The following is a 15,863-nucleotide window of genomic DNA, read 5'->3' on the forward strand; positions in this document are numbered from 1 at the left end:
GAAGTCTAAACAGGTACATTCTCACCTTAAAAACTCTTATTCCGTGACACAAAAAAAGTATTCATTTTTAAATTAGGTTATAGTGAATTTAGGCATCCGACACTTGCTGTGAGAAATACAGTTGGAGTTCTGTTATCACTATAGAATATCACACTCTTATCGGCCAATCAGATTTGAGGACCAGAAAGAACTGTTGTATAACATGTAATATGCATTTTATGTTGAATAACTGAATTTTGTTTTGCATACAAATCATCTAGAAGAGCCTATTCTAATCTTGTAGATAGATTTTTGAATTTTGCTTGTGGATTCACACATTTAAAAAAAACTTTTTTTTTAAAGAAACAAATGAACTATAAATTATCAATTAATTAATACGTAAAAAAAAAATATATATATATATATATATATATATATACTGTTATTCTATTCTATTATTCTGTTTATTAATAAATTCAAAATATCTTTAAAATTTCTTTAATTTACTATTTTTTTATTTAAATATCTTATTCAAAACACATATAGTACAATAAATATATGAAATACACAGATTTTTTTTTTTAAGGTAAGTGGTCGCAAACAGTTTATTTTAGCTACCTTTCATTTTAAAAAAAATGTTGAAAGTTAGTCAACTAAATTTGTTTATTTAAATGTAGCTAAAATAAATTGATTGCAACCACTTACTGTCACGCCCCTGGACTGTCTTGTGTGTTTTGCTCCCCATGTGTGCCCTGTGACCCAGTTTCTGTCTCCCTTTGATTGTCTGATTTGATTCCAGGTGTGTCTCCTTAGTTCCTTGATTGTCCTGTCTTTATAAGCCCCAGTCCTTTCAGTTAGTGTTTGTTGGTCTTTGAATGTCTTCCCTGCCTGTGTGTGTTATTTGGATTAAAGACTCTCGTTTTGTGCGTTCCCCATCTCCTCGTTCCTGGTTCCCGTGCCCCCATGTGCTGTGACGCTTACCTTAAAAAAAAAAGAGTAAATTCAATTAAGAATTTATTTCAGTGTACAATATATGCTATTTATTTGATTTATTAAAAAAGCAAAATACACTTAAAAGTAGGCCTAATCAAAAGTCAAACAATAATCTATAAATTGTACATTTATTATTAAATAAAAAAACGCTTTTCTAAATGTTGCTTTCTAAAATTTCATAACATTTTAAGTTACTTATTAATTTATTTAGATTTGTAAAAAAAAAAAATAATCATACACGCACAAATAATTTCTTTAAATCAAATATTAATTTCATTTACAATATTTATTTTTTAATGAACACATCTTTAACTTTTTAATGTATTATTAGCAAATTAATTTAAAAATGCACGTTTCAGACAAACAAACGTTATATTAATGAATAAATGTCAAATAGCCTAATTATTAAAAAATAAATAAAAATGCATTTATTGTTAATTGTAAAAATGCACTTTCCTAAGTAAGTCAAAAAATGAGTTCTAAATATAAATCGAGTTCATCTTTTATATTAATTTATAAATAACCTTTCTAAATAGCACTTCATACCATGCATGAGACATTAATCATAAACGTGGGTATTTTAGTGTTGATGTCGTCTATCATAAATGATAGAAACATCAAATCAACAATTAGGTGAGATCATCGCTGCAAACGATTAAACGTTAATACTTGCGTTTCGTCACTGGAGCTCTTCCAGTAATAATCTATTGCGCTGGAGCTCCGCCGGTGGTTGGACACCGTTCCTGCCCATAACGGCTCCACCCAAGTTCGGTTGCCCAGCAGCGAATCTCCGAATCATACTACGGTAACGGCGGAGCTTATGAATATTAATTACTTAAAGGGGACGTTCGGCCAGTAAGTCTGACCGGTTTTCTATTGCTAATACCTGCCTCATGAATATTAATGAACCCAGCGCACGGATGCTCGACGGAACGTCAACATGACCTATTTAATAATTCATTAGCTGGGCCGGTACCATAGTAGGATTCGTAACGTCGCTCCGCGGCAGAGTCATGGATGCTCAGTTAAACGCGGGGACCGAGAGTCGATCGCATCGTAGGACTGGAAGCAGAGCTTGTGGGATTTATGAGACTCGTTGCTAAATAGTTTATCTGACTAAAGGCGTGACAGCATCCACACGCACTGGATCCGCGCGCAGAGACTGACGCATCGCATCGCATCGGTGAAACAAAGCGTTTGTTTCGCAGAGAGCACTAGTGGAATCAAAATGTCAGATGCAGCTAACGGTATCGGAGCTTACGGACGCCAATAGAGCATTGTTATTGTTTTTATGCTGACCCGTTTTCTGTTAACGGGGGACGTGGCGTTAGGTTCATGCGTTTGATTTGAAATTTTGGAAAGAGCGAGTAAGTTGCGCGTGGACTTGGATGGATAGCAGGTGCATGATCGCATCACCTATGAACCGCAAGAGCAATGTGAATCTTCACTCGCGGTTATTCACGTTGCATATTATTGTTTTAATAAGATCTGAGGATAAATCAGCATTTATTTGATTGCATAGATTTTTTTCTTCTTCTCCTATTGCAATGCGATAAGGTACCAGTCGCGTGATGTTCAAATTTACTGTTGAACACTGAATCAATGCAGCCACTCGAATGCATATTTAATTCATTAAATCTAAAGTGTCTTATTTAGATTTTTTTGTTTTTGTTTTTTGTAGGCTACGTTACTACTGTTTGATTCTAGATATGCTGTAAAAAATCAACTCGCTATAATTGCTGCCTTCAATTTTGAATAAAATTCAAAGTGGTGCCAAAGTCATTCATAACCTGCAGTGATAAGTTCATTGCACTTTTTTTTTTTGACCACTTCAAAGCGAATTACTCAAAGAAAACGAGTAGAGATTTAAGTTAAATGAATGAAAACAAATTTGCAATGCATAATATGGACGTTATTGTATGATGTGGTTCCATGCTAAATATTGCATTTGTTAATTTTGAGTGGTTTTATTGCTAACACGACTGTTTAAAATATCAACAAATCTAAATAAAAAGCACTTTGCGCCTCATCCCAAAAAGGAGCAGCTTCACAATTGAGGTTCTACAGTTAGATTGCATTGTTTACTGTCAATTAAATGCGAAACCGCAATGGTAAAAAGTTAGACTGGTGATTTGAGCGAAAGCTTTAAATCCAGAGGATGATCCTCTCTGGAGTAGCTGGACTGCTGTCAGAGCGGCTTTCACAAGATTAACAGCCCGCTGCTCTTTTCTTTGCCTGTTTGCCTACAATCAAACCGTTTACGGGACTATTCTCCATCTCGACCTGTTTTTAAAACTTGTTTGTGCTAAATGGGACTTAAATGAAGTCCATTTGAAGTCACAAACAGTGACATGGCTTATAAATCATGTATGTGGTAGAATAGTAAGAAACCCATTAAGGAAATGTCATTGGCTTTAAAGAGAGAAGCAGCTGACTTTTTTCTGCTGCTGTAATGTGACATTGCGCCATCTTTTTGTGAACCGTGCCAAACCAAGAAGCAGCTGACATATTGTAAATATGACTTTGTGACATAAGGAGTCTTAACTTTTAGCAAAACAAGACTGATTCTGCTGCCGACTGGAGAAATATGACATTGTGACGCTACAAATTTAAGCGCGGCGAACTGAGAAGCAGCTGACACTTTCATTCTGCTGCTGTTGTGAAGATGAGATTGTGATACCAGGAGTTTAGTTGCGGCAAATCGAACCTGATGCTACTGCAAATATGACATTGTGACATCAGGACTCGTTCTCTGAAGCGCCAGACTGAGGAGCGGCTGACACTCTCTTTTTTGCTGCTGCTGATGATGCTGCAGCTGCGAAAATGCTGCGATTCCCTGTGAAGAAAATACGAAAGCAGTTCAAACTTCTGCTGCTGCTGGTGCTGCTCACTTTTGCCGTGTGGTTTACATACCTGCACATCAACCAGGGCAAATCCATCAAACTTCACTTCAACTATGGAAAAGGTAAGCTGTGCTTAGTTTTTATATTTTACACTATCTAAAAATAATAATTTAGGATGTGAAGGGAGTTTTTTCTGCTGTAATTTTTGGAGTGATGAGGAGAAATGAAGCTGAGGTTCAGAATGAAAGCAAGATGAATAGGAACTGCTGAATTATCTATTTCATTATTAACTTTAATTAACTAGGGCACCGGCGCTGATACTGAGTTTCAACATCAGCGTCCAGCACATTTTAATAGTTGGCAGATGAAAATTGGCATTTTAGGAGTGGAACATTAGTATTGTCAGCTTTTTGAATGCATTAGTATTGAATGCATTGTCATTTTGCACAGAAAGCTGAAATATTGTATTTTGAATTAAATTAAGTTGACATTATTTCATTAGAAGGTGCTAAAATTATGCAAATATGGACAACATAAGCAGACATGTTCAGTTGAGCAGTATTAGAGCTTAGTCTGCTATGATGAATCTTCAGAGAAACTAGATTCTCGACTTTGATTAAGCAGAAGTGTGTTTGCAGATGCCATGTGCTTGTGAGAATCTCCTATACCTCTGCAAAACAGATTCAAACACACACACACTCATGAAAATTGCTCATTGTGATATTATATCAATAGCTGTGTGGTAAGAACTTGAATTTATTTTTGTAACAAAGTGGGTAGCGAACAATTGGAAAAACAAAAAAAACAAAAAAACTTTTGACTTGTATTAAAGAACATGATTTGTTTAATGAAATGTGCATTATCAATCAACTCTTCCCACACAAACACAGGTGTTCCTTTATTTATGTGAAGTGTGTAATTTCTGTGTTTCTATCAGCATTTCACAAAAAGAGACTTTTTCATTTTCCGAAGAAAATTGTTTATAGGGTTGCAAAGGGGCGGAAATATTCAGTTAAATTTCCAGAAACTTTACATGGGAAGTTAAGCTGGGGAATTTTGGGAATATTTTAAGTTGAAATCTTAATGGGAATTTACAGGAATTAATTAGAAAGTTGGGATAATTAATTATTCGTCATGATTCAGTATACTAATGTACTGTTATGCAGTTTTGCAGTATAAATAATGTGAGTGTGGTTTGCTCACACTGGAAATTCCAACAAAAATAAGTGCACTTGAAATACCGAACGATACACTTATTTAACCAAGAAAGCAAAGAATGCATGTTTGATACTTCCTGCAGCTTTAAATCTGATGCTAGATGACAAAATAGCTGTCTAAATGTCATTATAGTGCATAGTTTAAGTGAATAGTGTCACAAAAGTACAAAAGCTGTACACGTGCCTTACTTAACACTAAAGGCATGTTAGCACCTTTTTTAACATTTGTTCTGAGAGTGTAGTATGTAAATTGACAATTATAGTGTCGTTGCAGCTACAATGGTAGAGTTCTGCTTTTTAGTGTGTTGCTATGCAGTTTCTAGGGTGTTCTGGGTAATTGTTGGGTGGTTGCCAGTTGCCAATAACATTAAATTTTATTTCTCGTTTTATTATCCATTAGTTATTGGCCAGAGTTTTAATACTTGAATCCAAAGTGTGCTTACCATATCTGTATTCTGCTCTGGTTTGTGGACAGTCCATCAACACAGTTTGTTAATGTGTGAGTGTTTTGATCGCATAAAATATAGGGTCTTCTGAAAGAATACATCTGACCTCAGTCAACAGATTATGCTTTAAAAGGCTTGCATGCCATTGTGAAAGAGGGATTGTTAAAATTTCGAAAAAAGCATCAAAATTTACCATAATTTTAAATTGAAAAGAATATCAATCGAACACAGCCATCTGACCTCAGCCTAGAAAGCCTCCTGGTCTTTATGAAGACAGTGTTCAAACCTCCAAATTTACTAAAATGTAGGCCTATCTTCAATAAATTACATCAGCTTCAAGTCTGTATATTAAGAGTAAAAGTGCAGTAACATTTACTGTTGTTTGCTGAATTTTCACAGCTTAAATTCAATTATTTTAATAGAGATCCATGTGATTGTGAATTGTGCATGAGTGTGAAAGGTTTCCCTGTGCTGAAAGTGTTCAAGTTTTCACCAAAGCTTCCAAATTTACCAAAATTTAATATTGAAAAAAATGACATCAGCTTCAGATCTGCATATTAAAAGTAAAGGTGCAGTCACATTTACTGCTGTTCACTGAATTTTCACAGACAAAATATTGTCATTTAATAGGAATCCAAATGATTGTGAATTGTTTTGCAAGAGGGCGAAAGATTTCCCCACTCAGATTTTGCATTTTGTTCAGTTGGTCATGTGAATTTGCCACTTTGACCAACAGAAAGCTGCTTGGTTTGAAAGTCTTCAAGTTTTCACCAAAACTTCCAAATTTACCAAAATTTTAGATTTTCCCAAATTTACCAAAATTTTAGCATATTAAGAATAAAGTCACGGTACATTTACCATTGTTAACTGAAAGAATGTCTGTATATTAAGAATAACGATGCAGTCACACTTACCATTGTTTGCCAAATTTTCACAGCCAAGTTTCAGTAATTTAGATTAGAAATCCTGGACATTTTGCATGTTTGTGAAAGATTTTCCTTGACAGATTTTGCACCGTGTGAACTGACTGAAAGCACCGTTGACCAACTGAAAGCTGCTTGGTTTGAAAGTCTTCAAGTTTTCACCAAAGCTTCCAAATTTACCAAAATTTTACATAAAAAATGACATCAGCTACAGGTCTATATATTAAACAATAGGCCTAAACGTGTGGTACATTTACCATTGTTCACTGTAGGATATTTGCTGCAGCCAAAATTCAGTAATTTCAATAGGAATCCATGTAATGGTAAATTCGCTTGAGGGTGAAACATTTCCCCAAAGCAAATTTTGCAAGATTATCAGTTGTTCACATGAATTTGGTGTGTTGACCAACAGGAAACATCTTGGTTTGACTTCTGTGTGAGTTGTGCTTTATACATTGCTACACTATTGACTATATACAATAGGCTTTTTCAGTGGAATTTTAGTAATTTGACAGCACCTTAAAGCTTATATTAAAAGCACTAGTCTGCTAACACAGTGTTCGACCCCTAGAGCCCATCTGACAACAACTTTTTTGTGTCGGACACTCTAGAAGAGGATCTCCTTTCTCATTAACAGCTGCTAAAAGCTCTGTGTGGTTTGGCATATCTCCCTTGCTGCCCCAAACTGACCTCAATCTTAACCCAGGAACTTCAGTGTCTCTATGGCCGCTCCAGTCTTTGAGTGGGCCACCAAATCACTCCTCTCGAGAAGGAGAAGAGCACTGGAATCATTCAAGTGTGAAAAGGCCATGCAAATCCTGCATTAGCACAAAGAAGATGTCTGGAAAATAACGTTGCACCGCACCAAGCCATCTACGGCGAAATGAAAAAGTCTGTGGGGCTCGCCGAGTGACGTTACTGACATTTTAATCAAAGATGTTGACTGTGTGTGTTTGCACAAATAGGCTGATTTATTTTCGCCCGAGGACTCACAATGGTCACCTTATTCCCAATTACAGGCTCCGTAGGGCTGGGTCAAGATGTAGCTGTGCACCAGCTGTGATAGGTTGCTGTGAACAAGGGTCTTTTTAAGCAACCAAGTGTGAAGGAATGCGTTGAAGTAGCAGGCGGGTCATTCCTGTTATGCAGTACCTTTTGAACTGTGTACGTTTTTAAAAATGAATGTGCTTGGGTCGTAATTTGTAGAGGTATTGCTATGAAAGCATATATTAGACTTGCAAATATACGCTCTGGTCAGGCTCAGGCACTTACACGCCATTAATTATAATCTATTTACATGATGGCAAGGAAATTAACAGGATGGAAATAAAAAGCTAAAGTTAGCCATTGCTCTGTGTGGGATTTTGAGTTAGCTTGCGTGAGGTCAGGAAGTTAATTACAATATATTTTTAAGCATCTTTTACAACACAAATTTCTGTTGTTGCATCTAACATTATATATTTTTTAAATTAAGCTAAATTACATTTTCTCATTTCTATTTTTTATTTATTAATGCTCAAAGCAATTACAAAAACAACATTTCTAAGGGATTATATACAAATAAATACCAGCAGTAGATCAGTTAACACTCACACACACACACACATCAAATTGAGAATAGTTAGAAAAAAATAATGGTATGAAGATGGGATAAAAGCCGAAAGAATTGAAAAGTTGTAAATTGCAAACGACTTTACAGTGACACAGATACTATAATTGAATTCATACAATAATATAGACATTTGGTACATTGGGAAAGCATCTAAATGCATTAATTTTATTTCTCTAAAATATTTAAGGAATCTTAGGCTTTTTTAATTCTTCATGTGGTAAAGAGATTTCAGAAGTTTAATTCAGTAATAAAAAGTGGATAACTATTTAAAATGAAAAAATAATTGCTAATGAAAAAAAAAACTATCAATCAATAAATAAATGTAGTATAATATTGGCAGAATCTAGCCAAAATTTAATCCAAAATTGTATTTTCTTATTTCTGTGCTGCTGTTTTCCCGCCAAAAATATGTCACTTCCTGGGTGATGATGCCATTAAAGAAACTGTGTTTAACTTAAAGGGATATTACAAAAAACAAAAAGTTTGCAAAGTGAAATTGAGGACATTTGATGACCAATTAAAACAATTTTTCTGAGAAAACACGGTTTAAATGTTTGGTTTTAAATATTTCAGTCAGAGGAAGAAAAAAATGAAGAAACCGGTATTTCACAATAAATTGCATTTTTAGAAGCCCTGTGACACGTCGGCAACCCCCTGAAACTAAAATAAACTTAAATTCACTCCTATTTTAAATTAATGGGTGTCATTTTTGCCTAACTAAAGACACCAGAGCACACCCCAGTCTGCCATTGGTCGAAAAAAAAACAACAACTTGCCATTGGTCGATTCAGTGTTGCTGAGTCAGGCTAGTCAGGAATTTCAAACAAACACAGCAATGTTTTGATAGCACCACAGTGTTAATGCTGTTTAGGGAAATTAGCCTACTAATGGCTTAAAGCTGTCTTAGTCTGTATATTAAAGTGTTTTAACATAAAACATACTGTAGCTTTAATGGTAACAAAAAATTAGAGCTTAGGAACATGAAGAACTGAATAGTGTAAATGGCCAAAGTACAGTGTTTGTTAATACAAAGGAAAATAAAGTTTTTTTGCTTTAGGTTGCTATGTTTAGAAATCCAAGGGAACTGGTCCCGGTTTGGCATCAGTGTTCAACCTCTAACCAGGACCCCTGTGAATGCTGAATGAAAGGCTGTGAGAAATACACACAAGTGAACTGAGAAGGAGTGGGTTGAGATTGGCAGGTTGGTTACAGGCACAGAAAGGGCTTTTGGGAAAGGTCATATGATACGGCTGTGTGTGTGTGAATGGAAAGCAGCCATTTCCCACCATAATCTGGCCGTACTAAAGCATGACGGCTGTTAAGGTCATAAAATCAGAGGTAATTATGTTAATGTATAATTCAAGTGTCATTTTACATTCACTGAAAAGGTACCCTAAAGGTCTTTTGTTAGTAAGAAAACATGTCTTACATGCAGCACTTTGTAATACTTAACAGGAAAATCTACAGTAACATTATATTAATGAATGACTGTTTTACGGCAGGGAATATACACGCTTATTTTTATTATGGTTAATGACATTAATGGATTCAAACTGCATTCCTGCGCAGATTCACAGTATGGTTTTGCTGTAATTTCCTTTATATTACCGTTCCTTTTCTTAGTAGGGAAACTGAGCATGAATTATTTCATCTGTGGGATGCCAGTTTGCCTTTGTTAATCAATGATGTAGAAACTACTAATTATTTTTTCTTTGCGATGAAAGTGTATAATGAGTTACCTGGATTTTGTGTGCTATAACTGTTAGAAATTCATCTTCAGCTTAGAATGGACACCATGTACAGTATGAGATGTAAGACGTCTTGCTTCTGTCATCATGTAGGTGTGCTTTGTTTTATTAATCTACATTTGAAGAACTTGCAACAAACGTTACTTTTTTTGACAGTGAAGTATCATGATTGTTTATACCAAATTTTAAACCGCAGTAAAAATTAGGGAAGCTTGTTTCTGCCACAGAATAAATAATCATTTCATTTCTACAAGTATTTGAAGAATTTTGAGTTTATATTCCATAAGTCGCACATTGTTTCTTGCGAAAAATATTCAGGATTGCAATTGCGAGATATAAACTCATTCTGACTTTTTTCCCCTACAAATCTTAGTTTATATCTCACAGTTCCATTTTTTGCTTTGTTTCTGCGACCGAATATGTAATTCTGACTTATTTTTATCTTTCAGTTCTGTTTTTTTTCTTGCAGTTGCGAGTTTATATCTTGCAATTTGTGTTTTTCCTCGCAGTTGCGAAAAAATTCAGAATTGAAATTAAAAAGTCGCAATTACCTTTTAAAAAAATTATGTGGCAGAAACGGCTTTTATAAATATTCTATTAAACATGCTTGCTTATTTGAAAAGTTAAATTAATTTTAACAGATGAATATTTAGAACAAAATGTAACAAAAATGGTTGTGGAGTATTTTTCAAATAAATTATAAATTACTTGAATAACTTGAAGCAATGTTTAAGTTAATATTTCAGTCAGTAAAAAAACAATGAACAAAGAAGCTGAGTTTTTGAACATAAAAAATGACTCAGTTTTCAGAAATCTAGCAGATGCTAGATTACTTAATGTAACTGATTACAATTACTTTTCAAAACTTCGAATGAATGTTTTCAACTCAGACAGGTTGTAGCCTAAAGCTTTCAGCGGCAATGTGGATTGATGTAATTGGCAGATGTGGTGCGCTGTAAATTCAAACGAGAACCAATCGAAAGCATCAGAATAGCATCATTTACAAAATGAACTTTAAATGGCAGGTGTGCACATCAAAAACCGGCTGAGAAACAAATTAATATTAGTCAACAAATTCTAGCTTTTTGCAGAAAATATTTAGATGTAACCCCCTTAGTAACCGTTAACATTTTAATAAGTAACTGTAATTTAATTGCACTTTTTTTTTTTTTCTCAGTAACAACACTAGTAGTACTATTAAAAAATAGTGTGACTATTTTATGACTAGTATGACTATTGAAAATAGAAATGTATTTCATCCCAAGACTATCACATGCGTGGAGACAGAAGACATCAACATTGGTTGATAGTTTATACAAGACTCGTCAGCTCAAAGATATTTGAACCTCATTGACTTTCATTTTATAGACAAAACATTCTCCAAAATATCCTATTTTGAAGATATTTTGTCACAATGCATTAAAGTACAAGTCTTGCTTAGCTTTATCAGTGACACATGTGCATTCTTCCTCTCTGGCTCTCATAGTGTATCATATTTCAGTGTCCGGGCTGAGAGATGCTTCACATTGAAGTTGGTGTTACTTTACTGTAAGCGATCCATCTGGTAAAGCTGGATTACAATCGATCATCAAAGGCCTGGAGCTGCTTGAGTGGGCTTTTATTGTGGTTGTGTGTGCAAAGGTCACCTTAACAGTTTGCTCTTTGCACCCACGTTGGCAAGTGATGACAAGAAAAGGAAGTGATGCGAGCAGTCAATCACACTCAGCGGTGAGCTGTTCCAGTTTGTGCTTTGTCATAGCGGTACCAAGCAAAGATTTGGTTACGAACTGAGCAGGAACAAGGTTGCATTCTCTGTACAGGTGGAACTGAAAAGTGAATGAAATGTGATATGTTTGTAATTTCTGAACAAAATGTCATTTTTATATTTTTTGAGGGTTCAAAAATATCTCGTTGATGCAACTATGCTACACTGTATAAAAATAATTTTCGAAAATTAAAAAAAGAAATAATTGGTGTACAATTTAAAAAAAAAAAAAAAAAAAAATATATATATATATATATATATATATATACTAAGGTTTTTCTACTTACTTTCATGGCAGCTTGTTGTTTCTTTGTAACTATTTGTGAAATTTATTAGCAATTTCTGAGAAAATCCTACACAATTTTTTCGATTTTTAAAAGAAAATTCAAGAAAGATATTTTCTTTTAGTAAAGTCATTTGCTGTAATGTTTTTGTAATTTATTAAAAGTTAAAAATAAAGTTAAAATATATAGAGACCTGCAGATCATCAAGACTGTATCAAGCCCAATAAATTTCTTAAAATATCAGATAATTTGACCTTTTCTATGACATTACAAGTTTATTTCAGTTTAAATTAGTAACATATATTGTAAATAGTATAGTACAATAGTAAGTACAATTAAATAAAATTAGTAAAACAAATTTAAATGTAAGTTTTAAATTGAAACTTTTGTTGAAAAAATTTAAGTCTTTACAATAAGGTTCCGTTTGTCCGCTATATTTATTATTATTTTCTTTTAATACAGCTTCGCCGCGATGACGACCTTTCAAGTGAGATATAAGATTTGTGTTAAAACTTGACGCCTTTTTTCCTCCTCTCGGAATCCTTGCTCAACATGCGTTGCAAATAGAAATGGTATTGTCCTCCTCTGCCACCGAGAAAAACTTCCAGACCGGCGAAGACATGTTCACAAATGATGACGTAATGAGCGCGACACAAGCCGAGAGTCGCTGCAGTCACTTGCACTCGGAAAGTGGATGACTCTCAGATAAATCAGACTGATTGATTGATTTACTAGCAAGCGTACTTTATCGGATCTAGTTATCGGATTTCATTTATTTATCGGAGCAATAAAAATGATGTCATTGTCACCCATATCGGTCGATAATTTATCTGTACGATAAATATCGTGCATCCCTATTTAAGAGCAACAGTTATTTTTAGCTGTCTCGGTCTTTGAGTTGTTAATGTTAACAAATGGAATTTTACTGTAAAGTGTTACCAAAATTTCTCACAACCACACAAATACAAAGATTTTTGCTTTTGTTCATCTTGTAACCCTTATTTGTCATTGACCCAGATTTAAATTTAAAGAAATTAAGAAAGTACAGTCTGTCATACTCTGTTTTTTTACAGTCCATAGTTGAAACCTTGGTACAAAACCATATGTATTGAACATATAATACTTCCATTTCTGACGGCCTTGTTTTCATTCGCCTTAAATGAAATGTGCGGTTTGGTCTGAGGTCTACAGGGCCAGCCTTTATCTTCAGAGTCTCGGTCCCTCTTTGAACGCAGTTAAAAACTAATTCTCAACTGTTTGTAGTGGGATGTTGCAAAAAGACTGCGGCTCTTTGAGGCGTGAAGTGCAGTGATGTGTGTGTAGATCTGCTGATTGGGAAAACATGAGAATATTTCATTTGTTCAGCACCATTTGGGGGTTATTCTGCGGTAATATCTAATTTTTCAAAATTAGGTGCACTTGGTTCTTTAAATTGGGCTCATTTGCCTTGGTTTTAATGTGACTCTGCAGAGCAAACAACGGGACATCATCATTTTAATGTGCCTGTAGCAAGTGGGATTCTTTCCAGTGTATCATAGCCAACAGATATTGTGGGCTCAAGGCATTCTTTAAACAGAAATCCAGCTGGATGTTGAAAAATACACTGGAAAACCAGTGGAAATTAAAAATGTCTCTTTCATTTGCCTGGAGGTTCAAGGCACCAGATTAGTATGCTTGTGTTTTGGATACAAGTGGTTTCCAAATGGCAGTCTTGTCATATGTATCAGAAAATATGATTGGCTGACAAATCCATGATTTGAGAGGCACTACTAAAATGAAAATTTGAATCAGATCAGACTTTTTTAGTCTGACTGAGCACTACAGGTCAAAAGGGGTCATGTCACGAGGCATCTGATCTTCTACAGTGGAGTTGATTGATCATACTGTAACTTTCAGAGCTGAAAACTTCCTCTAAAGTCTAAAAAGAGCATTCCAGGGTTATTATAGCTAATTAAAACTAAAACCATAAATAACAATTTCTGTTGATCTAAAATAAACGGGAACTCTAATAAAATATAAAAATGAACTTTTTTAAGCTATTTGCCAACAAAACGTTTCTTATTCTTCATGTAGTTTACCTCGATATGCTATGGCTTATATAAAACATATATAAAAAATATGCCTAAAAATAATAATAATGCTAATAAATAATGATAAAACACACAACAAAATTACTAAGGGATAATAAAATAACACTGTTCTGAACTTCCACACATTTCTATACGGGTGAATACATTTGAACACATTAATGGTTACCTTATGTGTCCAGAAACGTGGCCCAGTCAATTGAGTTCTGTCTGTTTTTGACTGTGTGGAGCACCTACTGCTCTGCGCACCCATCTGAAGGATGCCATTGTTAAATCAGTGGTTAAAAGACATTTTTTAAATTTTTATTTTATTCTGTTTTACGATGTGGAATAACTTTTAAGATGTGTTTTTTTTTTTTTTTTTTCTGTCTTTCTACAATGTAGGAGTGTGCAGTATTAATCAAGAAAAGATAAGATATCTCAGTTAGATTCTGGGATTTTGTCACTAGTAATGAATAGACATAATTTTTTGGTTTTTGTTCTGGTATCCTGGCTGGTTTAGGCCTGTCACGCACAAAGACTAAGAGTTTTTCCATATTCTTCATATTCTGTGCCGTGGTCAGTTCATGGCAGTGACAATGAACTTTTTCATTAAGGAGTGATATTTGTTTAAGTCAGCCATTCAAACCTTTCTCTCATATTTTCCTGAACCAGGCGTTCAGACTCTCTCTCCTTCATGTTTTTTTCATCATCTGTGACCCTGGACCACAAAACCAGTCTTAAGTCGCTGGGGTATATTTGTAGCAATAGCCAAAAATACATTGTATGGATCAAAATTGTCGATTTTTCTTTTATGCCAAAAATCATTAGGATATTAAGTAAAGATCATATTCCACGAAGATATTTTGTAAATTTCTTACCGTAAATGTATCAAAACTTATTTTTTTATTAGTAATATGCATTGCTAAGAGCTTCATTTGGACAACTTTAAAGGCACCCTCAGATTCCAGATTTTCAAATAGTTGTATCTCCGCCAAATATTGTCCTATCATAACAAACCATACATCAATAGAAAGCTTATTTCTTCAGCTTTCATATGATGTATAAATCTCAATTGACACTAAAGACTGGTTTTGTCGTCCAGGGTCACATCTGTTTAAATCAAATTCTGTTTTATCTCTGCAACAGTTTTGTTAGCTTATGCCATTTTATCTGTTCTGCCAAAACTTTACATTTAATCAATACATTCAATTAGAGTAATATGACTGTTTCGTATCAAATGAAATTAGTATCAACAAATCAATTTTTGCACTGCAGAAGTGGCAAAGAAGATGCTGCTTTAGATGTATTTACACTACAATTACAATTTCATAACAATGCCGTAAGATTGTTTTTAGAATATTGAAATGTTGTTGTCTTAATTATTGTCTTGGCCAGTTTTTTATTTCACAAATTTGTGTGATATTCAGAGTCATTCAGAAATAAAGTAAGTGACTGTCTACATGAACGAATCAATAAATCATTGATTAGTTTAAAATGCTGATTCATTTAGAAACGACACACCACGGTGTGTTTCTCAGAGATGCACAACAGTTCTGCCATTGATTTGAAACTATTTTCATTGCCAACGATATTTCATTGAGACGATATTGTGCCTAAAATAAAACTTCTAGCTTATTGAACTGTTGTATAAAATCAGATTTGCAATTGTCCTGATATTTGAGAAAAAAAACTGTTTGCTTGCTTACTGTATGTAATATTGCGTAACTATATCATCTAGAAATATAAGACAAAAACTCATACATTTCTGCTCAAGTATATTGAATTTTGGGGTCATTCAACTAGACTCAACTAGATACATCGAAAGTCTGGACTCTGAAGGCTTGTTTTTGCAAAGCAAGTTACAAACTGGATAATGTCAGCTTCTACATTGTTTAAACAACAATACTGATATTATCATAGTCTATGATTTTATTGCACATACCTACTTAAAAAGCTCCATTTATTGCAATCGCATGGAAGAAAG

At 34.2% G+C, this 15,863-nt stretch overlaps 1 protein-coding gene across 7 annotated transcripts in view; it reads left to right on the plus strand.

Annotated features, from left to right (window-relative positions):
• Positions 1-15,863, plus strand: part of b4galnt4a (beta-1,4-N-acetyl-galactosaminyl transferase 4a) — a 181,130-nt gene that overhangs the window by 11,199 nt on the left and 154,068 nt on the right. For 2 of the 7 annotated variants that reach the window (XM_058767444.1, XM_058767445.1), the window contains exon 1: positions 1,520-3,937. The exons of 4 other annotated variants lie outside the window; for them this stretch is intronic. In XM_058767444.1, coding sequence (XP_058623427.1) covers positions 3,796-3,937 — 142 coding nt within the window. In that variant the 5' untranslated portion in view covers positions 1,520-3,795. Of the gene's footprint in view, positions 1-1,519; positions 3,938-15,863 lie in introns of those variants that run through there. One more of the 7 variants, XM_058767443.1, reaches the window with a different exon arrangement.

The sequence above is a fragment of the Onychostoma macrolepis genome, chromosome 25 (genome assembly GCF_012432095.1).
Source record: "Onychostoma macrolepis isolate SWU-2019 chromosome 25, ASM1243209v1, whole genome shotgun sequence".
In the NCBI taxonomy this organism is placed as follows: domain Eukaryota; kingdom Metazoa; phylum Chordata; class Actinopteri; order Cypriniformes; family Cyprinidae; genus Onychostoma; species Onychostoma macrolepis.